Below are 27,836 nucleotides of genomic sequence, written 5' to 3' on the forward strand. Positions count from 1 at the left end.
TATGGACAAATGTTGTAACTGATCATTGATAGAGTCTTTAGAGTGGAATTTTTGGGTTGAATGGTAAATTTATGTTGAACAGTTCAAGAAACTCCCAAATCACTTTCTAAGTGGTTATACTGTTCTACATTCTTGTGATCGATTTGTTAGGGTTAGCATAGCTGTGGGTTTTTCAGAGATGCCCATCATCATTTTGAGAATGATCCATTTTATTCCTAGTTTATTGAGACCTTGAATTTATTTATTTTTTTGAGGCAGAGTCTCACTCTATCTCCCAGACTGGAGTGTAGTGGCACAATCTCGGCTCACTGCAACCTCTGCCTCCTGGGTTCAAGTGATTCTCGTGCCTCAGCCTCCTGAGTAGCTGGGATTACAGGCGTGCACCACTATGCCCAGCTAATTTTTGTAATTTTAGTAGAGACAGGGTTTCACCATCTTGGCCAGGTTTGTTTTAAACTCCTGACCTCAAGTGATCTGCCCACCTTGGCCTCCTCAAGTGCTGGGATTACAGGTGTGAGCCACCGCACCAGCCATTTTATTGAAACCTTTTAAAAAATCATGAATTGCTTGTTGATTTTATGAAATAGTTTTTTGAATATATTGACATCATGTGGTTTCTATACTTTATGCTGTTACTATTGTGTATTAAACAATTCTATATAATTCTTATGTATAATTAATAATCATGTGAACCTAGTATTTCTCAAATGTATCCCATTTGGTCATAGGGTATTATCCTCTTTATATGGTGCTGGATATGATTTGCTAAATTTTTAAAGGATTTCTGTATCCATGCTTATTGAGGGGTTTTAGTCTGTAGATTTCTTGTAGTGACTTTGTCTGCTTTTCATATCAAGTTAATGCTAGCCTCAAAGAATGAGTTGGGAAGTCTTTCATTCTGTCCTGTTTTTGTAAGTGTGTATTAGGGATTGACATTCTTTCCTTAAACGTTTGATACAGTTTACCAGTGAAGCCATGTGGAATTGGTAGAACTTTTTTGATGGAAAGTTTTTAAATTAATAATTTAATTTCTTTGTTATAGGTCTATACAGATTTTCTTCCTTCTTTAGTCAGTTATGGTAAGTTGTATCTTTCTTTTTTTTTTTTTTTTCTTTTGAGACAGAATCTCGCTCTGTCGCCCAGGCTGGAGTGCAGTGGTGTGATTTCAGCTCACTGCAATCTCTGCCTCCCAGGTTCAAGCCGTTCTCCCGCCTCAGCCTCCTGAGTAGCCACCATCACAGGCGCCCACCAACATGCCCAGCTAACATTTTTATTTTTAGTAGAGTTGGGGTTTCACCTTATTGACCAGGCTGGTCTTGAACTCCTGACTACAGATGGTCCGCCCGCTTTGGCCTCCCTAAGTGCTGGGATTACAGGCATGAGACACTGCGCCCAGCCGGTAATTTGTATCTTTCTAGACAGTTATGTATTCATCTTGAGTTATCTAATTTGTTGGCATAAAGCTGTTCTTAACATTCCCTTTTAATCTCTTTTATTTTTGGTGAGTTAATAGTGATATTCTCTCATTCCTCATTCTGGTAATTGTGACTTATCCCTTTTTTCTGGGTTAAGCTAAAGGATTGTCAGTTTGATAATCTGTTAGAAATAATTTTTAATTTCGTTGATTTTTTCTATCATTTTTCTTTTTCATTTCATTGATTTCAGCTCCAATCTTTACTATTTTCTTTTTTTAATAGCTTTGTGTTTAGTTTTGTCTTATTATTTCTCATCTTAACGCTAAAACTTAGATTATTGATTTGAGAAATTTATTCCTGTATGATGTGGGCATTTAATGCTATAAATATCTTTTTAACCACTACTGAAGCTGCATCCCAGAAATTGTGATATGTTTACATTTTTTATTTTCTTTAAAGTGTTCTGTTATTTTCCTTATGATTTCTTCTTTGGGCCCTGGGTTATTTAGAAATATGTTGTTTAACTTCCAAATATTTTACAATTTCATAGATTTCTTTTTGTTGCTGATTTCTTTTTTATATATATATACTTTAAGTTTTAGGGTACATGTGCACAACGTGCAAGTTTGTTACATATGTATACATGTGCCATGTTGGTGTGCTGCACCCATTAACTGGTCATTTAACATTAGTTATATCTCCCAATGCTATCCCTCCCCCCTCCCCCCAACCCCACAACAGGCCCTGGTGTGTGATGTTCCCCTTCCTGTGTCCATGTGTTCTCATTGTTCAATTCCCACCTATGAGTGAGAACATGCGGTGTTTGGTTTTTTGTCCTTGTGACAGTTTGCTGAGAATGATGGTTTCCAGCTTCATCCATGTCCCTACAAAGGACATGAACTCATCATTTTTTATGGCTGCATAGTATTCCATGGTGTATATGTGCCACATTTTCTTAATCCAGTCTATCGTTGTTGGACATTTCGGTTGGTTCCAAGTCTTTGCTATTGCGAATAGTGCCGCTATAAACATACATGTGCCTGTGTCTTTATAGCAGCATGATTTATAATCCTTTGGGTATATACCCAGTAATGGGATGGCTGGGTCAAATGGTATTTCTAGTTCTAGATCCCTGAGGAATCGCCACACTGACTTCCACAATGGTTGAACTAGTTTACAGTCCCACCAACAGTGTAAAAGTGTTCCTATTTCTCCACATCCTCTCCAGCACCTGTTGTTTCCTGACTTTTTAATGATTGCCATTCTAACTGGTGTGAGATGGTATCTCATTGTGGTTTTGATTTGCACTTCTCTGATGGCCAGTGATGATGAGCATGTTTTCATGTGTCTTTTGGCTGCATAAATGTCTTCTTTTGAGAAGTGTCTGTTCATATCCTTCACCCACTTGTTGATGGGGTTGTTTGTTTTTTTCTTGTAAATTTGTTTGAGTTCATTGTAGATTCTGGATATTAGCCCTTTGTCAGATGAGTAGATTGCAAAAATTTTCTCCCATTTTGTAGGTTGCCTGTTCACTCTGATGGTAGTTTCTTTTGCAGTGCAGAAGCTCTTTAGTTTAATTAGATCCCATTTGTCAATTTTGTCTTTTGTTGCCATTGCTTTTGGTGTTTTAGTCATGAAGTCCTTGCCCATGCCCATGCCCATGTCCTGAATGGTATTGCCTAGGTTTTCTTCTAGGGTTTTTATGGTCTTAGGTCTAACATTTAAGTCCATTGTGGTCAGATAATATACTTTGTATGATGGTCATTCTTTTAAATTTATTAAGACTTTTTTTAACGTCTAGCATATGGTCTGTTTGGGAGATTGTTGCGTAGGCACTTGAATGTGTATTCTGCAATTCTTGGCTGCAGCATTCTATTAATATATATGCCAGTTACGTTGAGTTGGTTGATAATCCTGTTCATTTCTTCTATCACCTTATTGAGTTTCTGTCTAATTATTCTATCAATTATGGAGAGCAGGGTATTGAAATCTTCAAGTGTTATTTTTTAGTTGTCTATTTTAGCATTTAAATTCTGTCAGTTTTTGGTTCATGTACAGTCATGAGTCACTTAACAATATGTTCTGAGAAATGCATCATTATGCAATTTTCTTGTGCAAACATCATAGAATATACATATACAAAACTAGATAACATAGCCTACTCTACATTTAGGCTATAGCCCATCTGTGGTATAACATATTGCTCTTAGGCTACAAACCTGTACAGAATGGAACTGTACTGAATACTGTAGGCAATTGTAAGTTTTGGTAAGTATTAATTGTTAATAATGGTAAGTATTTTTTATTTTATCTCAGACATATCTAAACATAGAAAAGGCACAATAGAAGTATGGTATTAGAATCATATGGGACCACCATTGTGTATGCAGTCTGTCATTAAGTGAAACATTGTTATGTAGCTCATGATGTATTTTGAGATTCTGTTGTTAGATGTATATGTACCTATAGTTGTTAGGTTTTACTAAAAAGTTGACCCTGTTTATTATTATGCAATATCTGTCTGTGTAATACTTCTTGTCTTAAATCAGTTTTTATCTGTTATTAATTATAGCTACTTCAGCTTTCTTATGGTTGTAGTTTAATAGTATACCTTTTTCCAGCTTTTTACTTTAAACTTACTTTTGGTTTTGAATGAAAGTGTTTCTAGTTTAAACAGTATTTTGTTAATCTTGCTATTTAATGCAGTCTGACAATCTCTGATTTTTAAATGGGGCTTTTAACATTTCCATTTAGTGTAATAATAATATATTTGAACTCACTTGGCAATTTGCTATTTGTTGTCTGTTGTTCCTGTCTTTTTTGTTACTCTGTTCCCCTTTTACTACTTTATGTGCTTTATATCTGTATTTTAGTGTACCATTTAATTTTCTCTATTCATTTTTGTACTATGTGTATTTTTAATGGTGGCTCTCGGAGCTGTATTATGATTTGAATTTACATTCTACCTCAGTTAAACTCCTAAATTAATTCTGGTAAATTATGGAAAATTTGTTCTAATTTATATCTAATCTTTATCCCCCGTATTGACACATATATCTACATATAATATAACCCAATGTTACAGTTACAGTGTTATAATTATTGTTGTATATATTCAGTAGCATTTTCAAGTACTTAAGAGAAGAAATGACGAATACTATATCTGTAGAGTCTTTCATATAACCCACATATTTGTCATACCCAGTGCTCTTCGTTTCTTTCTGTACATTGGAGTTAACACCTGAAAGATTGCAGGACAAGGTATTTCTGGTAAGGAAGGTCTGCCACCATTGAATAATCTGAGTGCTTGTTTACGAGAGAACATCTTTGTTTCACTTTTAGTTTTGAAGGATAGTTTTGGTGGATATAAAATTATTCGTTGACTGTTTTGTTTTTTTTTTTCTTCCTTGGTAGTGTTATCAGTTTCCACTGATAGTGTTGCTGAGTGTGGACATTGTTCACCACTCCAAATCAAGTGACCTCTCTTTGATCATGGCAGCAATGCCACCAGTCCTCATAGTTGTGCTAGTGGAACCTCCTCTGTGGTAGAGATAGAAATGACTTCATGCAAGAACATCACAGATTCTCACTCTTCGTATCCTAAGTTCAACAGTTCTTCAAGCATAAATGCTTTTCTCTTTCTTTCAATCCCAGAGTGCTGAAATGGTTGTGTTTTTTGTTAAATGTTGTATCAACTGTATCTAGCTTTGCAGTTTATTTTTGGAAAGAGGATTTTAAAAAACCTCCTTATTTGGCCATAACTGCAAGTCTAACCCAAATCCTCTTCTTTTCTCAAGCTACTTCATGTATTACTAGTTTTTTTTTTTTTAATATTTAGCCTGGAAATGATTGCATTTCACTATCTCCTTAGATTGGCCCCATTACGAGTAAGGAAATGCAATGCATTATGACCTATGCAGAAAGAATTACTGGTGACTGCTTTATACTTAAGACAACTGTGAGTGTGGTAGACAGTTTGTGCAATAAATGGCACAAATGTATGATTACATACTCTCTCAGATTTTCATTTTCATGAAATGAAGTTCAGCTTTGAATCATTCCAACTCTTTGACATCTGAGCTTTTCTTCTTACATTCCTGGCAATATTTAGGAAAATTACTTGTGACTTTCATTAATGATCTTGCAAGCTTTTCTAACTTATTTAATGTCTTTGCATTCCTTATAGTAGCTAGATAAATTTTTTTTTTACCAATTTCTTTAAGGTTATCTAATTGTTTTCCCTACTTAACAGGCAACATTCATATTACTTTAATGGAAGTCAGTGAAAGCATTGACAATTTCTCATCCAGACCCATCACATTCCTAATAAAGAGCCTTTGCAATTCTCCTAGAATGTTTCTCTTCCAAATAGTCCCACAGCTCACTCTCTGAAGAATTACACTTTTTCAGAAAGGCCTTACTGGAGTATCCTATTTTAAAATGACACCACCATCAGCTAGTGTCCCATTACTCTGCTAATTGTTCTCCAGAGCTTTTATCAACATTGACATAAACTAAATATCAGCTAATAGTTGGTTATCTTTCTTTCTACCACTAGAATGCAAGCTCTATGAAAACAATGAGTATGTATTGCTCAGTGCTCTGTCCCTAGATCCTAGAATGAGGTCACATAATTTTAGCTCAGAATATTGGTTCAACAAAAGAATCTGCCTTACTAGAAGCAATCTTTATACTGCTGCCAATGCTTAAGACCCAGCCGTTTTTACTCATTCATTCCCCTCCCTCCCTTCCTTCCTTCCTTCCTTCCAACTTCCTTCCTTCCTTTCCTAACTCTCCCTTCCTCCCTCCCTCCCTCCCTCCATCTCTTCCTTTTATGTACTGTATGCTATGCACTGTGTTTTTAGAGAACTTGCTTATAAACTCTTTATTTTCTCCATGGTGGCATGTAAGAATATCAAGATATCTTTTCATCTTGTCCAATCAAGATAACAAACCTTTTGGTTGTCAAATCGATTAGAACTTTTTTTTTATTCTTGACATCATTGGTTGATTCCTTCTTAAATACCTTCCTAACTTCTGGATAACCACTCTCTTTTGGTTTTCTGTGGATCTTGGCCATTCTTTCTGAACGTTCTTCATGGGCTTTTTTTCCCTTTCCTCTGCCTTTCTCTTAAATACAGGTATTCTTCCTATGTACAGCTTTCCTAAACTTTAGCTATCATCTTTCACTGATAGTTTACAGATCTGTAAGATTTTCACATACCTGACTTCTTTGTTCCTTTCTTATATGCCCAGATACCCATTTTAGCTATACCTATATTAATGTTAAGGATTGAATATTTGTGTTCCCTCAAATTCATATGTTGAGCCCTTAACATCCAATGTGATGTTTATGAGGTGGGGCATTTAGGATGTAATTAGGTTTCTGTGACATCATGAGGTTGGAGCCAGTGGGATTAGTACCTTAAGAAGAAGAGGAAGAAATACCAGAGCTTCCTCTCTCTTGGTCATGTGAGAACACGGCAAGAAGGTTATCTAATTGTTTTCCAGCCTCAAAGAGTGTTCTTACCAGGAACCAGATCTGCCAGCACCTTGATACTAGAACTCCCAGAGCTCTTAGAGATGAATATCTATTGTTTAAGCCACTAGTCTATGGTATTGTGTTATAACAGCCTATGCTGACCAAGACAGCTATCCATCCCATGGCACTGATGTTACCGATAGGATCTTGTCTTATAGAGAGTAGTAGGAGTCTTCAATACCAATTTACCCTAAGTCACACACTGTTATAATATTCACATTTTTAGCAAAACTATAGGGTAACTACTAATACCTTTGTTGTTGGAAGGGCAATGCTATTCTTTTCAGTCCCTTCTTCTTTTAAAAGCAGTGATTATTCTAGTTTTGCATTGTTTACCGTTGAAATAATGTTTTAGAGAATCTTAGAGTATTATATTTCTTTATGAATAATGAAATGTTGACAAACAAGTCACGATTAATCCAGTAGTGACTTTCAGAAGTAAATAATAGTTTTATTAGTAACATAGATTTCTATATGTAAAATGTTTTTCACAAATTTGAAATCAATTATCTCTTAATACTATTATCATTATTATTACATTTTGTACATGCAGTTCATTTCACAATTCCTAACACAAAACAGTATTCCAAATGTAGAATTTTAGTTACAGAGCAAATAAAACTGAAGGTTGCTCATTTTCATTTCCTTTCTTTCTATGCCTTTCAACTGTCTTCCTCTTCTATGAAGATGGACTAGATATAATTTATAATGTCTTGATTTTCTTTAAAGTACCTGTTACTTAAATTAACATCACTTAGAATTAATAAACACTTTATCTTAACTGTCTATTTTATTTTATTTTAAGATGGAGTTTCGCTCTTGTTGCCCAGGCTGGAGTGCAGTGGCATGATCTGGGTTCACTGGAGCCTCCGCCTCCCGAGTTTAAGCAATTCTCCTGCCTCAGCCTCCCAAGTAGCTGGGATTACAGGCGTGCACCACCATGTCTGGCTAATTTTTTTGTATTTTTAGTAGAGACAGGGTTTCTCCATGTTGGTCAGGCTGGTCTTGAACTCTCGACCTCAGGTGATCTGCCCACTTCGGCCTCCCAAAGTGTTGGTATTACAGGCATGAGCCACCGCTCCAGGCCTTAACTGTCTTTAAATAAGTTAAATGCTAACTAGTTTGGAGTAACAAACACTCTCAGCAATTTTGGCCTATTTATGTTTGTCGTACATCTTTCTCTCGAGTGTTACACTCACAATAGGTGGTAGAATGTTCCTGGTTATACTAGTTCATATTTGAAATACAAACCTGCCTGAGTCATACTGGTTTTTTGAATGTAAGAGAAAAAACTGGGAGAAGAGGAAGGCATTTTTGTTGTTGTTTCTTTTGACAAACATTCAGTGACTAAGGTAATGAAAACAAAGAAAACTGAGGAAAGTATCTCCAATATTGACCAGCATTCTTTCCACATTTGCTAAATAGATATTTGTAAGGTGATTCAAACTGGCCTCAAGTACATACACTTTTTCCTGTAGTGTAGTAGAGTGTTTTTTGAAAGGAAAAGACTGATTATCTTTCCAGAATATTGATTCCTACCCAAAAAGATTCAGGGTCATAAATTATATTTCTGTGATAAGGATTTGTATAAATAGTCACTGTTCACTAACCGCAACATTGACGAAAACGTTTTTTATATCTATATTATTAAAATTATTTTTGTGTCATGTAAACCATAATCTTTTGATTATAGCATGGTATGATATCAGCAACATGTGATACAATATAAAGAAATCCCCTGTAATTTTCTTTTTAAGTTTCACTCATTTGTAAGTTTAATATGTTCCTTTGGGGACCTCCTCCCTGCTCCACCCCTTGGCGTTGACACATGTAACGCATAGTCTCACTGGTTGTTCTTTATTTATTCATTTTGTCCCGAAGCTTTCTGTCATATTCACTTTCTTTCACATTATTTGGTCTGAATTACATCAGTGTTTGGTCATCATTTTCTTGAGAATTGTTTTGTTTGTATTCTTTTCTCTAATGATAATATAGAGGGGTAACAAATTCACATACAAATGAGATTCTCAATCTTCCTGCCTTGTTCTTTTTTTCTTATTCTTTAGACATTTTGTTTGAAAATTTTTTAATTCTGCCGGCAATATTTTCTCTAAAATGAAAGACTTAGATTATAGCATTACAACTTTCCAAGTAAAATAAAAATCTTAATCTTGAAGGTCAGCCCAGATTGATAGAAAGCTATATGAAGTTCTCAGAATAGTATGTGGTTCTGGCCAGTCATGGATGTCTGAACATATTTTATGGAGTGCCCAGAACATTATTTTGCCAGTATTATAAGTAGATAAGGTGTTTTCATTCTGGTGTGTGTGTGTGAAAGGAATACTTGTGCAGTTAATGTGTTTTGTGAATTTTTCTCACAGTGGGAAATTGTGGAATTTTTGTCATTGCATGTTAAAATTTCATCTTCTAGGTATAGTGTGTTTTTTAAAACAATCTGTATGCTAAATAAATGGACATGAAGTGTAGTACCTTGAAAGGTTTTTTTTTTTTTTTTTTTTTTTTTTTTTTAGGAGTTAGGGTATGATATGCCCAATTTCAATTTCCTAATCTGATTCCAAAGAAGATGCAGAAATATAACTGTGATAGTACCAATGTTATTTGGGATTTTTAAAAATTTAACAAATTTTAATCTGGTGCCCTTCCATCCAGCATAACCACCATTTAGCATTTCTTGGATAAAATAGGGTTTGAAAAAATATATATAGCTCACTACCAGCTTTAAAATATATAATCTGAACTCAGTCCAAAATATTTTAAGACAAATTTGGCAGAGCCTTTATTTTTTAAATAGCATGGAATTTGATGTAGGTTTTAAAATAATTTTAGAATTAGTTACAGATGATTTAGTTTGTCATTCTTCCTAGGGGGAAAAATATTTTAAATCTTAAGACAGGCAAAGTACCATAGTGCTGACCACATATTATTATGCAGTTATCATTGTTTCCAGTCAAGTTATTGTGAACTATGTTGCTAGGTTTATTTTATTATGCAAGTCTCACTTTCAAAGTTTCTAATTTTATAATAATTTTATTAACTATATTTGGTCAAGACATTTTTAATGTTCAAACTTATAAGAATGTATCTTCTGGTACCTACTGAATATTGAATATATATTTAGACTCCTCTAAAATATTTGTAGTATGATCTACCTAGTAATTCACTTGGTATTTTTTCTTCAGTGAAAAAACAAGGGAAGACTATGAGTGCAGTGTGATCTCTGATCTCATCTCTGCCTTGGCACATCCATCACCCATAGGGGAAAAAATATATATGAAGGAAATATAACTAAGTGTTAATATTATTTATTATTGGGGGTGGCAAAATAGAAGGTAAATTATGAATGGTTTTGATATTTTCTTCTTTATATGTTTCCCAATTTATCTGCAGTATGGCATCTATTACCTCTCTAATTAGAAAATAAATGTCCTCAATTTGTTCTAAAATAATTAAATTACTAAAAATGATGTTCGTGTTATACTCTCTGTACTGACAAGCACTAGTAGAATTGTAAAGTCCAAAATACAAATGATATAAAATTGATATCACCATAATAAATGTTTAAAAATATTCTAATACTAAATGGACTTTTTAAGAGTTCAAAAATTACTTTCCTATATTTACAAGAAATAAATGGCTTTATCTCAAATGTTTATATTAATAAATTAATTTTACCTGAGATAAGTTAGTAAAAGCTCAAAGTATAAAAAGGGAATTTTGCTTTTAATCCTGAAATTTATGAATGCCAATTTTTTATCAAGTGCATTTTATTTAAAAATAACTCAAATGTAAGAATAATCTAGGGAACATATCAAAATTCATGCTCGGTCGTACCATCAGAGATTTTGATTAAGAAGGTCTAAAGTCCTAGGAACCTGTATTTTAAACCAGCATCCCACATGATTCTGATGCAGGTGATCCAACAGACCATATTAGATTGTTTATTCTTTTCCTGTCTCATTCCATGGCAAGATCTATGGTCATTTTCAGTACCATAGATAAAATCAGGATTCAAGTTGAATCTGTTCCTCTACATTCTATCAGGCAGAGCTGCCATAACAAAGTACCATAAACTGGGTGGCTTAAAACAACAGAAACATATTGTCTCAAAGTTCTTGGAGGCTACAGTCCAAAATCAAGGTATCAGATCACATTTATGTAATGTGATCTGTTTTCTCTGGCCTCCAGGGTTTGCATACGTCCCCAACAGTTTCACAATACAACCAACTAGGGTAAGGGAAGAAGAAGTTAGAACTTTTATTTTTATTTTTATCCCATATATTTAATTTCTGTTAATGTACGGTTTATAGTGTATATAATTACTGACAGAATTTTAAGTAGCATGTAAATTGTTTAGCACCGTGGTCTCAGGAATACTATATTCACTTTTTATGATGCAGTATTAGTCATAAATGTTAAATGTTTTACATTTTACTATCAAGTGAAAATTAATTTTCTTTTTGTTTGTGTGCTTCCCTATTCCCTTTTATCCCCTATATCAGGTGATGCTTTTCCTTGGACGATCAGCTTGCATAATTTCAGCATATATACCCTTCTTGGAAAACAAGTGACACTTTGCCTAGTGGAACCTATGGGTTGCACCTCCACTCTAGCTGTCACGTCTCAAAAACTGCTTGCTACGGGACCTGATACACGACATTCATTTGTTGTCTGTCTCCATGTTGACCTAGAGTCACTAGAGATAAAATGCTCTAATCCCCAGGTTGGTACACTTGATTTATGAAAGGAAATTTAAAGTAATGTGATTTAAAAGCAATTGTTATCCATTTTGTTGAAGGGTTTCTCTTCTCTTGAGTATCCTAAATTATTTTTAACTTGGCCATCAAGATCAGGGTGGTTAGATTAAGAATTGCTTTGAAGCTCTCTCAAGTTGTATAATTTAAACTCTTCTGAAAATGTAATGGTGGCAGTACAAATGTATCTTTTGGCTGATGGAATGAAATCAGTTGCAGATGTAATGTTTTTAAACACTGAAGAACTATTTTACTGTCAGACTGGAAGAGTCTGTTGAACTGATCAAGTGTAATTTTCATTCAGATTCTCACTCAGAACTTCTTTGCTTATCATGCAATTTTTTATTATTATACTTTAACTTCTAGGATACATGTGCACAACGTGCAGATTTGTCACATATGTATACATGTGCCTTGTTGGCGTGCTGCGCCCGTTAACTCATCATTTACATTAGGTATATCTCCTAATGCTATCCCCCGACCCCCCAGCCCACGACAGGCCTGAGTGTGTGATGTTCCCCACCCTGTGTCCAAGTGTTCTCATTGTTCAATTCCCACCTGTGAGTGAGAACATGCAGTGTTTGGTTTTCTGTCCTTGCAATAGTTTGCTCAGAATGATGGTTAGTCTATTTGAGGGTAAATAAACAAGGGTTAAATTGTATGCAACTAATTATTTGTGCAAACCCAGGTGATGTGAATTCATATTAAACTGTAAAATTACAAGATATAGCATGATTGGTCTATGACACCTGAAATCTTTTTCTTTTTAAAAATATTATTTTTAAAAAGAAATATTAAAAAAATTTTAAATATTATTTTTTAAAAACATTATTTGTTATATTTGTTATATTAATTGTTATAAGCCAATTTTTAAAGAGTACTTTTTTAAGTAGGTTCAAGTTAGTTGAGCTTGATGGCACATGCCTATAGTCCCAGCTACTCAGGAGGCTGAGGCAGGAGGATCCTTGAGCCCAGAAGTTAGAGGCTGTAGTGTGCTATGATTGCACCTGGGAATAGCCACTGCACTCCAGCCTGGGCAATAAAGCAAGACTCTTTCTCTTAAAATTTTTTGTTTTGTTTTAATTCACTTTTTATGAAGCAGTATTAATCATAAATGTTAAATGTTTTACATTTTACTATCACGTGACAATTAACTATATTTTTGTTTGTGTGCTTCCCTACTCCGTTTCCTCCCCTATATCAAGTGATACTTCTCTTTGGACTATCAGCTTGCATTCCATATTTTATAGAGCGTCTTTTTTGAAACCATCCTCATCCTTTCTTTTCTTCTTGCCTCCTTCTGCCTACTATATACTATACTGTTTGATTTAACTTTTATATTTGAAAAGATTAGACCTAATAATATATTGGTAAGAGTCTTATTATAAAAATGCATTTAATTGGAATTGTGACAAGGCAGCTTTATTAAAAGAACACTGTCATAAAAACTTAAGAACTCATCTTCCACTACAGTAAACATTATTTCATGTTTTCTTTCTTTCCTTTTTTTTTTTTTTTTTTTTGACACAGGGTCTTACTTGGTCCCCCAGGCTGAAGTGCAGTGGTGCAATCACAGCTCATGCAGCCTCAAACTCCTAGGTTCAAGCAGTCGTCCCATTTGAACCTTCTGAGTAGCTGGGACTATAGGCACATGCCACCATGACCAGCTAATTTATTTCATTTTTATTTTTTTGTAGAACAGGGTCTCGCTTTGTTGTCTGGGATGATCTTGAACTCCTGGCTTCAAGCGATCCTTCTGCTTCAGCCTCTCAAAGTGCCGGGATTACATGGTGTGAGCACCATGCCATAAGGTCATTTATTTTAGAATCAGTAGTGAATACTTTTGAATGACACTAAATATTTCAGTTTAATGGCTATTTGCCTTTCTATTATACCCATAGTGATATAGAAGAAAGTAATTATGAAATGACTATTTTCTTTGAGATTACTCTTTGAGTGCTGCTGCTAATGGTTGCTTTAAAGTGTTTTTAAAAGGAAAGGAAACTGTTATGGATTGAATTGTGTCCCCGCAAAAATATATGTTGAAGTTCTAACCTTGTGTATCTCAGATATAACCTTATTTGGTTATAGGTTTGTAACAGAAGTAAGTTAAAATGAAGTCATTAGGGTGACCCAATGTGACTGGTATCCCTATAAAATAGAAAAATTTGGACATAGACACATACAAAGGGAAGATGATGTAAAGATACACATGGAGATTGTCATGTGAACATGGAAGCAAAGATTGAAGTAGTGGAGCTGTAAGCCAAGGAGCACCCAAGATGGATAGTTCCCACCAGAAGAAGCTAGGCAGAGAGCCAAGGAAGGATTGTACTCAGAATCTCAGAGGTTGCATGGCCCTACTGATACCTTGATTTTGGACTGTAGCCTCCAAGAACTTTGAGACAATATGTTTCTGTTGTTTTAAGCCACCGAGTTTATGGTACTTTGTTATGGCAGCTCTGCCTGAGAGAATGTAGAGGAACAGATTCAGCTTCTTTAGACACTTTATCACAGAAGTTGTTAAAAAGGAAAACATAAGATATCTCTTAGCATGGCAGTATAAGCTCCCTCAGCCTATCTTTCCTACTGATTATTCCTATATACTCTAGGAAAAATTCAAAAACAAACAATTGACTACCCCCACATAAATGCATGTTCTCAACTTGTTTTAAAATAACTGAATTGCAAAATGACTTTAAGGCAGCTTTTAGAAATTTTTATGAGGTGCAAAGGAAAGCATACTGAATGAAAAGGCAATAAATCTCAATTGAGGAATAAAAAGTATAAAAATAATCAAATGGAATTTAGAACTAAAAAATACAGTACCTGAAGGAAGAAAACCATATTATGTGGGTTTAAAGATAGCTTGGAGATGATAGAAGAAAGAGTTACTAAACTTGAACATAGATCAGTAGAAATTACTGAATTTGAAAAAGAAAGGAAAAAAGTTTTTTTAAAAAGTGAACAGAGCGTCAATGATTGTAGAATAGAAAAGTCGAATATTGTGTACTACTTGGAGTTTCAGAAGGAGAGGATAAAAGGATTGGGATAGAAAAAAAAAAGAGGAAATAATTACAGAAAACTTTGCAAATTTGGGGAAAGAGATAGTCTTTACGCATCCAAGAAGTTCACCTAATCCCAAACAGGATAAACCCAAAGTAACAAACATTTGGACACAGTGTGATTAAAATATTGAAAACGAAAAATAAATTTTTTAAAATTTTGACAATTTTGACAGCAGATATAGGAAAAGACACATTCCATATAAGCAAATAATGATTTGAATTAGAGTAGATTTCTCATTAGAAACCACAAGAGACAGAAGACATTGGAACAATATTTTGGAAGTGCTAACATAAAAGAACTGTTAACCTAGTGAAGATACCCCACAGAAATGAAAGAGAAATAAACCCATTTTTAGATGAAGAAAAGCTGAGAAAGTTTGTCACCAGCTGCTCTATTCTACAAGAAATGCTAAAGGAAATTCTTCAGGGTGAAGGAAAATGATACTGGATGAAAAATTAGATCTTTAGGAATGAAGGAAAACCAACAGAAGGGATAAATGGCTGGGTAAATATATTTTTTAAAAAAACTACTTAAAAATATGTGTGACTCTTGAAATCAAAAAGCATAACATTGTCTGCTGGTTTTTTCAGTGTATGTAGATGTAGCATACAAGACAACTATAGCATTAAGGCTAGTGGAAGATGGAGTAAAAGAATCTATGGTTGCCAAGTTTCTACATATCATATGAAGTGGTACAATATAAACTCTTAAGTAGACTGAAAGTTTTGGTGCATATGTTTTACTCTCTTAGGACAACTAATAAGAAAATGCAAAAATACAAAAGGATAAAGCCAAAAAGTCAATAGAGAAATTAAAATTAAATACTAAAAAATATTCAAAGAAGCCAAAAGAAGATGGGAAAAAGTAACAAAGGAACAAAAAATGGAGGGTAAAATAGTACAAAAAATAAAATACTGGAGCTAAGCCAGCTATATTAATAATTACATGAAATATTTATGGTCTCAATTAGGAATCTGCAAACTAATGCCCATAGGCCAAATTTGCCCACACTCCTTTTTTACATATTGTCTATGGTTTCTGCCATGCTACACCTGCAGAATTGAATAACGGAACAGTATGGCCCACAAAGCCTAGAATATTTACTCTCTGGCCCTTCACAGAGAAAGTTCACAAATTATTGGTGAAACACTCCAAGTAAAAGGCAAAGATCTACAGTGGGAAGTAAAGCAAGATGCTACCGTATAATACCTAAGATTGTATTTTACTTAAATATAAAGAAATGTTATAAATAGATGCATAGTAAAAGATACACCATACAAACAGTCAGCATAAAAAGGCTGGACTTACTTATTTTAATCTTAGATAGAACAAATAAAAAGTGTGTTACCATAGATAGAGTGACGTGAAACAAAAATTAACAGAATTAAGGGAAAAAGAGAATTCTAGAATCGTAGTAGGAAATTTTTATAACACCTCTTTCAGCAATGGATAAAACAACTGGATTAAAAATAAATAATTGAAGATATAGAAGATATGAAAATACTATGCACTCACCTTGATCTAATTGGCATTTATAGAACAGTATATCCAACAACCGTAGAATGTGCTTTTTTACAGATATACATGGTCTCATTTTTAAGAGGATCAAAAATCACATGAAAGTATTATTTGACCACAGTCAAATTAGAAATTAATAATAATAAAATAGCTAGAAAAACTTTAAATATGTGGACATTAAACAACATGCTTCTAAGTAATTTATGGAACAAAGACATAATTATTTGGGAAATTAGAAAATATTGAATGACACTAAAAAAAAACTGGATAAGCTAAGGCAATGTTTAGAGGGAAATATAACTTTAAAGACATATTAGAAAGGAAGAAAGATCTTAAATCAGCCATTTAAGGTTCAATTTTAGAAAGCTAAGAAAAGAACAAGAGAAACCCAAAGTAAGTAAAAAGAAGAAGATAATAAAGATATGAGCAGAGATGAATGGAACAGTTAACAAAAAAGTGAGCAAGAGATAGAAAATTAATAAACTGATTCTTTTAAAAGATCAACAAAATTGACAGTTCCTTAGCTAGACTGAAATAATAGAGAGGGAGAAAAAAATGCAAACTACTAATATCATGAATAAAGGGGAGTTGATAACATTAAAAGCATAATAAGAGAATAATGAACAACTTTATGCCAACAAATGCAACAACTTAGATGAAATGGAAATTTTCAATGGAAAAGAATTCCATCAAAGTTGACACAAGAAGAAAAGAGCAAAACCAAGTAGCTCTATATCTTTTAAGAAAATTGAATGTGATGTCAAAAACTTTCCCATGGAGAAAACTTCCAATCTAGATGGATGAATTCTATCAAATATTCTGGAAAAAATAACATAAATTTTTCACAAATGTTTTCCCACAAATGAAGCCTGAAGCATCCCTGCCCAACTGGTTTTATGAAGCTAGCATAACTCTAATAACAAAACTTCAAAAAGACTTTACAAAAGAAGGAAACTAGGTATTAATATCCCTCATGAAAATGATATATAAGTTCTTAACCAAATGTTAACAAATCAAAGATAACAATATCTAAAAGGCGTAATATATATATTATACGTAATGGCCAACTAGGAATTATCTTAAAAATGCAAGTTTGGTTTAACATTCAAAAATCATTCAATATAATTTACCATAGTAACAAAACAAAGGAGAAAAATCATATGATCATCTCAATAAATTCAAGTGAGACATTTGACAGAATTCAACATGCATTCATGATGAAAAGTCTCAGCAAATTACAAGTAGGAGGTAACATTCTCAAACTGATAGAGATCATATAAGGGAAAACAATGGTAAATATCATACGTAATGGTAAAATATTGAATTGTTTCCCACTAAGATCAGGAAAAAGTCCAGGATTTCTGCTTTCAATTCTATTCTGTATCATACTAGAGTTCCTAACCATTACAATAAACCAAGAAGAATTAATAAAAGATATAAAGATAAGAAATGAAGAAGTAAAACTGTTTGCATGTAACATATTTTATAGAAAACCCCAAAGGAGTCTAATAAACTATTACTAAAACTAACAAAACTCACCAAGCTTTTATGAGACAAAGTTAATGTATTAAAACCAATTGTATTTTTATGTACTAGCAGCAAACAACCGGAAAATGGAATGAAATCAACTTCACTCTTTACTAACATCCAAGAAACATAAATGAATAAATCTAACAAAAGATATCTAAGACCTCTATCCTGAAAACCATAAAGCGTTGCTGAGAAAACTTAACACCTGAAAGAAGTAAAGAGATATATCTCCTCATAGTTTGGAAGACTCAAATTGTTGATGGCTTATTGATCTTGATATTAGGCATAATCAAGTTTAAAAAAATACTTTTTGAATGACACATTGAGATAGCAGAAAGCCCGACATTTGGAGAAGGTGTTTACAAGACATTCTTCAAACAATGGACTGTTATCCAAAATTTTTTTTTTTTTTTTTTTTTGTGGAGACAGAGTCTCCCTCTGTTGCCCAGGGTGGAGTGCAGTGATGTGATCTCGGCTCACTGCAACCTCCTCCTCGCAGGTTCAAGCGATTCTCCTGCCTTAGCTTCCTGAGTAGCTGGGATCACAGGTGTGTGCCACCACACCTGGCTAATTTTTGTATTTTTGTAGAGACAGGGTTTCACCTGTTGACCAGGCTGGTCTCAAACTCCCAATTTCAAGCAATCCCCCTGCCTCGGCCTCCCAAAGTGCTGGGATTACAGGCATGAGCCACTGCACCCGGACTAAAAATTCTTTCTACTCAATAACATGAAGATGAACAATAAATGATAAACGTAAAGACAAATAATGGGGAAAAGACTTGAGCAGATACTTCACAAAATACTTATTTGAATAGTCAATAAGCATATGAAAATATGCCCAATATCATTATCAGGGGAAAAACGTCATGAAGAAATAGAAATACACACCTATTAGATTGGCTAAAATAAATGATAGACTCAATATGTGGACCAACTGGAACTCATCATACACCGCTTGTGAGAATGTAAAAATGATGTAACAACATTGGAAACCCCTTGACAATTTCTGAAAAAGTTCAGCACACACTTATCATACAACCCAGCGATTTCTCCCTATGTATTTCCTCTGAGAAACAAAAATATATATCCACAAAAGGTCTTTTACACAGATGTATATAGCAGCTTTATTTGTATAGCCCCGAACTGGACACAAGTCACATGTTTATCATCAGGTGAATTAGTAAAAAAATTATGACCTACTCATACCAAGGTAATACTAATCAGCCATTAAAGGGTTGAATTATTGATAAAATGCAAAATCATTGACGAATCTTGAAATCATTATGCTGACTGAAAGAAGTCAAGTGGAAAAAGAGTACTTACTCCATAATTCCATTTACATAAAATGTTAAAATATGCAGATTACTATTAATATATAGTGATAGAAAGTAGGTTACTTGTTGCCTGGAAGTAGAACAGGGAGAGAGAATAAAGAGGGGGTGATAGGAAGAGGACGTATTACAAAGGGATATGAAGATATTTTTGGAAGATACAGAACTGTTGTTTTTCTAAAGTCATAGTTTATACTTAGTGGTAGCTCAGTCTCTCTCTAAAGCTACATATAATAGACAGCCCCCTGCTACTTGGAGTTATCTAACAAAGTTCTTATAATTTAGGAAAGATAATTGTAGCTGTGAGAGGATAGTCCTACTCCACATGTTCTAGTTATCCATAGCTGTCCTAGCTAACACAAAAAATATTCTTAGACTCCACTATTATTCATATTTTTAAAATTTTCTTTACTTTGAGATACTTAATAGTTTTGTGATTTTTATGGTGTTACTAAATGTAATACTTTGGCTCAAAACTAGAGTACTTGGTATATTCTCTAGCTATCCACATTGTTTGGAGCTAAGCTCAGATTTTGTTGTTGTTTAAATGTAAACCAGCTCTAAGCAAAGTCATCAGCTAGATGGGGCTTGTGTTTGGCCTTGTGTTTCCTTCCTATGTCTGTTCCTTCCCTGTTGGCCTTTCTTCAGTTATCTGGCTTCCAGGGCCACCTGGTTCCCAGTGCCTCCTTTCTCCCGTTCTCCTGATACCAAGAACCTTTTTTTCTAGAATTACTCCAAGGCTGAATGAACCTTATGCACTGAGAGTTCATTTTTACTCGAAATGTAGTAACTCTTATCTCTTTATGTAATTCTACTTTATAAATCTCATAAAATCCTTGGAGTTACTCAATAAATCCTCAGAAACAAAATTGTGTTAAACTGTCACCACCTGGTGTAACCAACATTGATCACAAGGTTGTTGGGAAGTCTGAAATATTTATGAAAATATTTTGTAAACACTGAAATGTTATATGAATATCATTTTATTAGTGCAGACTGACTCTGATTAAAATGTGAGACCATCTTTGCAAATTGGTATGAACATCCCTGGTGAAATGTAGCAACATTCCTGAAGAGATGTGAAACCACAAAATAACAGCACTGAAGAATCTATATAAACTAAAAGATTTGGAGAGGGATTAATACTCTTTGATATCTTCAAGTGAGAGATTAACCTAAATTTTAATGACAAAACATGAGACTCTAAATAAACCTCTTTGTTTTGAGTGATTGCTTTAGCTTATGCTTCCAGACTCTCTTTGGATGCTTTCAAAATTCCAAAGGATGGCTTGATTTTTTTTTTTTTTTTCCATATGCAGTAAGCAAATTCTTATTGAGCGCTACGTGTAAGGCAGACATGGAGATGAATAAAACAAACACGCAAAGAACGCCATATCTACATACCTCATAATCCAACTATTGAAAGCCACAAGTAAAGAACAAATATTGAATATATCACAAGAAAATACATGTATGATACCTTAAGTTCAGGGGAACCAAGATTTGATTAACAGCTTACTTCTCGTAAGAAACCACGAAGGCCAGAAGAACATCTTTAAATTAGGAAAATAAAAATAAAACATTGCAATCAATTTAGAAGTTCTTAATTAAGCAAAAATAACTTTTATAAATGAAAACTAAAGAAAAACATTTTCAGAAAAAAGACTCAATCACCAGTAGGAACTGCATACAGGAAGTACTAAGGAACATTTTTCATGCTGAAAGGAAATGACACCAGATGGCTGAGCATCTCTTCAAATGTTTATTGGACATTGAGTTTGCTCATTCATGAATTGACAGTTTACATTAATTTATATTTTTCTAATTACTAATAAGATTGAGCTTTGTTCACATGTTTATTGTCCAGTGAATTTGCTCTTCTGTGATTTGTTAATTCATATCATTTAGCCAGTCTTCTATTAAATTCATTTTTCTTAGCAATTTGTAAAAGCTTTCTTTAGGCTCTATAAATACAAACCCCGTAACTGTAATGCAGTTCATTTGCTTTTAAACTTTTTGACATCTTCTGCCAGAAATGTTTAATCTTTCATAGTCAAAGATACCTATATATTCCTTTTTATTTTCTGGGTATCCTGTCTTAAAAGGAGTATCATGGACCCCTAAAATGCACGCAGACATACACATGACCATAGAATCCTAAAATGTCTTTTACTGTTTTTTCTTTTAAAATTAATGTCTCAGAATTTCTTTCTTGTGCTTTCTCATTTATCCATCTGTTTTTGTTGTTTGCTTTTTGTTTTTAAAATATATTTGTTGTAAGGAAGAGGTGCAAATCAATACTTCTTGTCCTTTTTATACCATTGGCTAAAAGCCGTGAGCCAATTCTCAGAATATTATATAGACCCATTAAGATTGCATACTGAGGTATACTGTCAGAAGGTTTGTGAGCTTTTGACTGTAGCCAGTGTGTACGTTTCTTGATTACATTTTATGGAGATAATTCCTACTTAAATACCTTTCTTTGGCTTATCCATTAGGATGACATCAGAATTGTGAACCTTGTACACTATTGAATCTATTTCATTGTTGCCTAGATAGAGTACCTTCATGTAGTTAATGTACTTTAAAAATAGAGAAGGCTATGTATGTAAGGTAGGCTGAGAGCAAATTTATTACTGTATCAGACATTACTGTCTGTCTATGTTATTCCTGGAACTTTCATTGCCATTCAGTGTTCTTAGACACTGTGTATATTTATCTTGGTTGAATATTTGGTGCTTTCGTGACTGGAAGAGATTTCTGTTATCCATTCCCTTCATCTTAACTATGTGACCAAAGTTACCCTGTTTCCTTTAATGTCTTTAGACACCAGTATCTCAGACCCTAAATACTATGTTTATTCCAAAGTTAAATGAGCCTGTCCTGTAATCCCAGCGACTTGGTAGGCTAAGGTGGGAGGATCACTTGAGCTCAGGAGTTTGAGACCACTTGAGCAACATAACAACATGCTGTCTTTATTTAAAAAAAAAAAAGAAAAAAAAAGCCCATAGAATCTTTTTTTTTTTTTTTTTAATGTGATGAAACTTCTGTTTACCTTTGGCCAGCAAACTGATACATTGTTTTCTTATAGGCATTCACAGGAACATAACACTGTCTTAGCATTTTGGGGTTTATATATGTGGAACTGAGAAAGAACAGATTTATGCCAGTTTTCTATTCATTTATTTATCGTTTTTATTGCTGTTATGTTGATCAGTTTGCTGTATAAGAACACAGGCTTTGAGTTCAGACAAAACTGGATTTGTATCCTTGCACCACTCACCCATTTTTTATTTCTCTGAGCTCTTGATTTTTTTTTTTTTGAGACAGTTGTTTTTTTTTTGTTTTGTTTTGTTTTGTTTGCTGAGGCAGGTGTGCAATGGTGTGGTCTCGGCTCACTGCAGCCTCCGCCTCCTGGGTTCAAGCAATTCTCCTGCCTCAGCCTCCCAAGTAGCTGGGATTATAGGCACCCACCACCACACCCGGCTAATTTTTTGTATTTTTAGTACAGACGGCGTTTCACCGTGTTGGCCAGGCTGGTGTTGAACTCCTGACCTCAGGTGATCCGCCTGCCTTGGCCTCCCAAAGTGCTGGGATTACAGGCATGAGCCACCACACCTGGCGCGAGCTCTTGATTTTTGTTTTAACTTTTAAACGAAATTAAACTGGACAAGTGTAATCTTTTATGTGAAAAGTTGTTTTTGTGTAAAAAAAAAAAAACAAGTTTCTGAAACTGAGTTTTAATGATTAGTAACAACCTACATGCCAAATGAAATAGTTTTTCTAAGATTGTATTAACTTAGAGCTCTCTGCATTGTTCAACCCAGATCACTAAATTGATTGGTGAAATTCCGTTTCTCCTTGATTTCTGTTGACATTGTATATCCATGTTTTTTCTTCTTCCTCTCTACCTTTAGTGATTCTATTCTGACACTATCTCCTGATACTCTGCAAAATGGGCCCTTCCTCTCTAGCCACCTAGGGACTCTTCATCAGCCCTGTATCTTGTCTTGATCGTCCCCTGCGCTTGGCTTTTGTTCATTCTGTATTTCTGAGTAGAATGACTTTGTACTCATCTAAATCCTGTCTCTCCTTCAGGAATATACCTTGAGGCTTTTCTCAGCCTCTCCAGTGAAATTGAATCTTTTTTATGAACAGCTATAGATTAAATGAAAAAAGTGTGTGAATAAATTTTTTAAACATAATGTTACATATTTATATTCAGTCAGCATTCAATACACAAGACATTGTTGATATTCAGACACCTTCATACAGAACTCTTGTAAAGCCACCTCACATGGTATTTATTTTTTAGGGATTTTTAAAAAATGTTTTATTGAGGTTTACTTAACATACAATAAACTGCATGTTTAAATTAGCTAATTTGTTAAGATTTGGCATACATACACACATGAAACTATGCCCACAATCGAACATCTTCAAGTTTCTTTATGTTCTTATGCAGTCCTCCCTCCCATTCCTCCCCATCACAGGTACCATTGTTTCTGTCATTATAGACTAATTTTTGTTTGTTTTTCTTAGCCTAGCTTCTTTCATTCTGCATAATTATTTTCAGATTAATTCACATTGTTGCATGCATCAATAGTTTATTTCTTTTTATGGCTAAACAGCATCCTGTCATGTGAATGTACTTTAATTTGTTAACTACCTGTCAATGTATATTTGGGATTTTCTCCAATTTTTGCCTATTACAAATAATGCTGCCATGAACATTTGTGTACACATCTTTGTATGGACATAGGCTTCATTTTTCTTAGGAAACTACTTAGGAGTGGAATAGCTGGATCATATACGGTAGGTATATGCTCTTTTTAAAAATTGTCAAATCGTATTCTAAATTTTACATTCCTACCAGCAGAAAATGAGAGCGTTAGTTACTCTACATCCTTACTAATACTTGATGTAGTTAGGCTTTTTAATTTTAGACATTCTAAACATGGGAAGTGGTAGTTCATTGTGGCTTTACTTGGCATAGTGTTTTAGCACAACTTGAAGGATAAAAGTTGAACATTTATCCTACATGTTTTTGCCTTATTTCTTTAAACCTCTGAATTTGGAAAGTCTGAGTTCTGTTAGCAACTTTCTTCTTTGAAAATAAAAATACGTTTAAAGTGTGTGTCATGGTTTGCATGGCACTTTAAACACACAGTGTACTCGTTGCCATTCAGGCACAGTATTTTCTAACACTTAAAGGAATCAGAAGTAGTGACAATAAAAGCAGCATCATTTCTCTTAAATAAATACCCTTAGAAATACTTAGAACCTGTTTTGGCTTTTTGTTATTGTTGTTTGCACTCTCTTTATTTATCAGTTCTAATTATTTAAGAAAAAGCAAAATAATCTTTTTAAAAACTGGTTTGCAACAAAGTTGTTTCTCTATAGAGAGAAACATTCATAATTATGAAGGACAAAAGAATTTGAACAAATATTTTTCTAAGACCTTTTTAATAAGATTTTTAGCTACTAGATTACTTTTAAACAAAAATAGCTGTAACCTGAGATTTGAAACTTCATTACACAAAAAACAGGAGAAAATTGTACACCCAAGTACTGTTTTATATCAAATGAGGATTGACAATAGTGTTTTTATGCATCTGTTCTGCCCACATAAGAAGCCAGCTTCATCATCTGGATGTGTCCTGGGGCTGAAACTTTTTATAAATAGGAGAATTTCACTTTTTTTAAATGGCAAGCAGAATATGGTGTCCAGCTGTGGATTTGCTTACATATTGTGCTTGCATTTTTTCTTCCTGGGCTTGTTTTATACAGTATATGGCACTACGTTGTCATACAAATTTCATGATTAATGCTTATTTATGAAATCTTGTGTAAATATCTTAGGACTCAGTCAAACAATGTGCAAGTTAAACAGTTTTTTCTCCGAATATTGGAATGACATCTCCTTTGGGAATAGTAGGTTGGATATGTTCTTTATCTATAAAAAAAAGTCTCATATGTAACATTTGCCTTTTACTGTTCAATGTTATATCATTCTTTTTAAATTTGTTTTGTGGGACAAGAAATCCAGTTTCAGATTTCTTCCTGGGAATCACAGAGAAAATTAGATGTGGAAATTAAGATGGTAGTTGTTTCATATTATGCTAAATAATTACATTTACTAGAACGCCTTTGTTTTTTAATTTTGATTCTGTCCTCTGGTTGAGAGGCATTTGTATGTGTTCTGTTGTTCACATATGGAAATCAATCTACTGTTTGCTAATAAGCTGTGCTTACATTACTGTGGTTTTAATCCACAGGAATGCTAGGTTGATGAAAATATCACAGAGTGAGTATGAAGCAAATTTCAAGTGTAAGTTAAAGTGATCAGTGATGCATTGGTAGAGTTTTGTTTTATAAATTTTATTTCTCTGGAATAGTTAATTTTCTCATATTATTATTTTAGTGGATTGAAACTGGAAGTTGAAAGACTTGTTTTCTTTTCTTTTTTCTTATGCTCTCAGGTCCAGCTCTTCTATGAACTAACTGATACCATGAATAAGGTCTGGAACAAGATTCAGAAGAGAGGCAATCTCAACCTATCTTCAACCTCTCCAGAGACCATGGCAGGGCCTGTTCCTCCTTCTCCAGTTAGAAGCAGTATAGGCACAGCTCCTCCAGATACCAGCACATGCAGCCCATCTGCTGACATTGGGACTACTACTGAGGTAAGTGTTTTTGAAAATCCTGTTACAAAATGAAGGTTAATATATAACACAGATTTCCAGATCATGGTTTAAAATGAAGATAACCTCACTACTGTGAAAACTGATAGATTCTGAAGGTTCAAGAGGAGCTGTGGCAGCAGTGACTGTCTATTCCTTTTAGCTACAAGAATTTCTGTTTTTAATCACTTTTAGCAGCTTATGGGGTAGTTCAGGATAGTGCAGGTTCTGTGAAATGGTGAAAACTGAGACACAGTAAAGGTATGTTTCCTCGGAAGTATGGAAATGTAGAAACTGAGTGAAAAAGAGACTCATGCTTCCCCTTTCCCTACCTCTGTTCCACTACACCTTTTTTGAACCAGGTGACTATTATTATCTAGTCACCTGGTTTAGATTAGTGGTTTTCAACCCTATCAGACCCAATGCCCTCTCCTCTTCCTCCCAATTATAAAAGCTTTTCTTTTTATTTTTAACGTCCTAACCTAGCATGCCAGTACCTCTTTTGTATAAGAAATATTTTATAATGCCTCCTTTACTATCCTGATATGAAAATAAAAATATAACCAGAAATGAAAATGAAAAATAATGTAACTTACATATACATATAATTTCAAAAATATATAATGTCTTAAATAAAAGGAAAGTAATTTAAGATACAGTATTATGTACTTCAATATATAAATGCCTGGGCATGACTACATTAGAAGACATAATGGAATAGTCACATGCAATTACTGTGAATATGATGGCTGCAAATAGACTTGTACAGGTCTGTATTTAGTACCACAAGTGGTATTGCTGTTGGTGACATGATTTTCTAAACTAGTGACAAACTCTTGGTAAAGTTTCAAACACAACACAGTTCAATCTTTCATTATAGTAGTTGAATTTTGGAACTTCTAGTGTATATTGAAATCATGCAAAAATGAAGAAAAAAGTGTTTAGATTTGAAACATTTTATAAACAGGATTTTTATCTATGTGAATATGTATGAGACAGTCTTCATTTTTCAGGACTGCCCTATTCTACACAGGATCTCTTGAACCCCTAACTCCTAACCTTTAAATCCCAATAATGATACACAAACATTGAGTCAACAAAAAATACCCCCATTCATTTCCAAAACATTGCTTAGAGAACAGAACTTTCCCCAACGAGAGCAACTGTTCTATAGTAGATGGAGGTAGAAGTTAAAGTTTTTTTGTTTCTGCATAAAGACACCATTTCCTCTGGGAATAAAGCTATTGGCAAAATACAGAATGGGATAAGAATCAAGTAAACGGGATGTTAATGTGTTTCATCTTACAAATCAGTAAAAGCAAACAAACTCAGTTAAAAGGGCAAATTTCAGCTGCTATAAAGCATTTAACACTTTAAAGTACATCTATTTAACCCCCTGTACAAGCAACTTTTCTATCTTGCCCATTCCAAATCTTAAGAATCACAGTAACCTAGGTGATAAGATTATTCTTTCTCTTTTTTCTTTTTTCTTCCCAAATGAGGAAGCGATAGGAAGTCTAGAAATGAGCCTGTATCGAGTTAATGGGACGTATCGTTTCTAGAGTAAAAGCAGTGAATTCTTTCTTGAAGAGTTCCAATATTATTAGCATACAAAATCTTTTAGAATTCCTGCAGTAAAAAAAGCTATTTAACTTTATTGAATACAGCAGTTTCCACACTTACTTAACCAAAAGTTCATCTTTTTCAGTCTGCCTATTAACACTTTACAAAATATATTTTGTGAAATCCTTTGGTAGAGTAATCAAAGTTTAAGGTAATCAGTTGCTAGACAAAGATAATACAAGTGAAAATGATAAATACAGTTAAATCTTAGAGACATTTTAGTGGCTGAAAGGAGAGTGTTCCATTAAACAGTTGTTTTCTAAGTACTGTGTTTACAGGAATGTCTAGAAAAACATGACATCCATTTTGGAGTGCTCACTCAACTCTTTTGGAAATGTGTTTTTTTGAAAGAAA

At 33.9% G+C, this 27,836-nt stretch overlaps 1 protein-coding gene across 18 annotated transcripts in view; it reads left to right on the plus strand.

The window, feature by feature from the left end:
• The window catches only part of VPS13B (vacuolar protein sorting 13 homolog B), an 861,798-nt gene that overhangs the window by 438,364 nt on the left and 395,598 nt on the right, over positions 1-27,836 (plus strand). For all 18 annotated transcript variants that reach the window (XM_054657406.2, XM_063816458.1, XM_024345440.3 and 15 more), the window contains 2 exons: positions 11,478-11,698; positions 25,659-25,862. In XM_054657406.2, coding sequence (XP_054513381.1) covers positions 11,478-11,698; positions 25,659-25,862 — 425 coding nt within the window. The remainder of the gene's footprint in view (positions 1-11,477; positions 11,699-25,658; positions 25,863-27,836) is intronic.

This window comes from Pan troglodytes, chromosome 7 (genome assembly GCF_028858775.2).
Source record: "Pan troglodytes isolate AG18354 chromosome 7, NHGRI_mPanTro3-v2.0_pri, whole genome shotgun sequence".
Classification (NCBI taxonomy): domain Eukaryota; kingdom Metazoa; phylum Chordata; class Mammalia; order Primates; family Hominidae; genus Pan; species Pan troglodytes.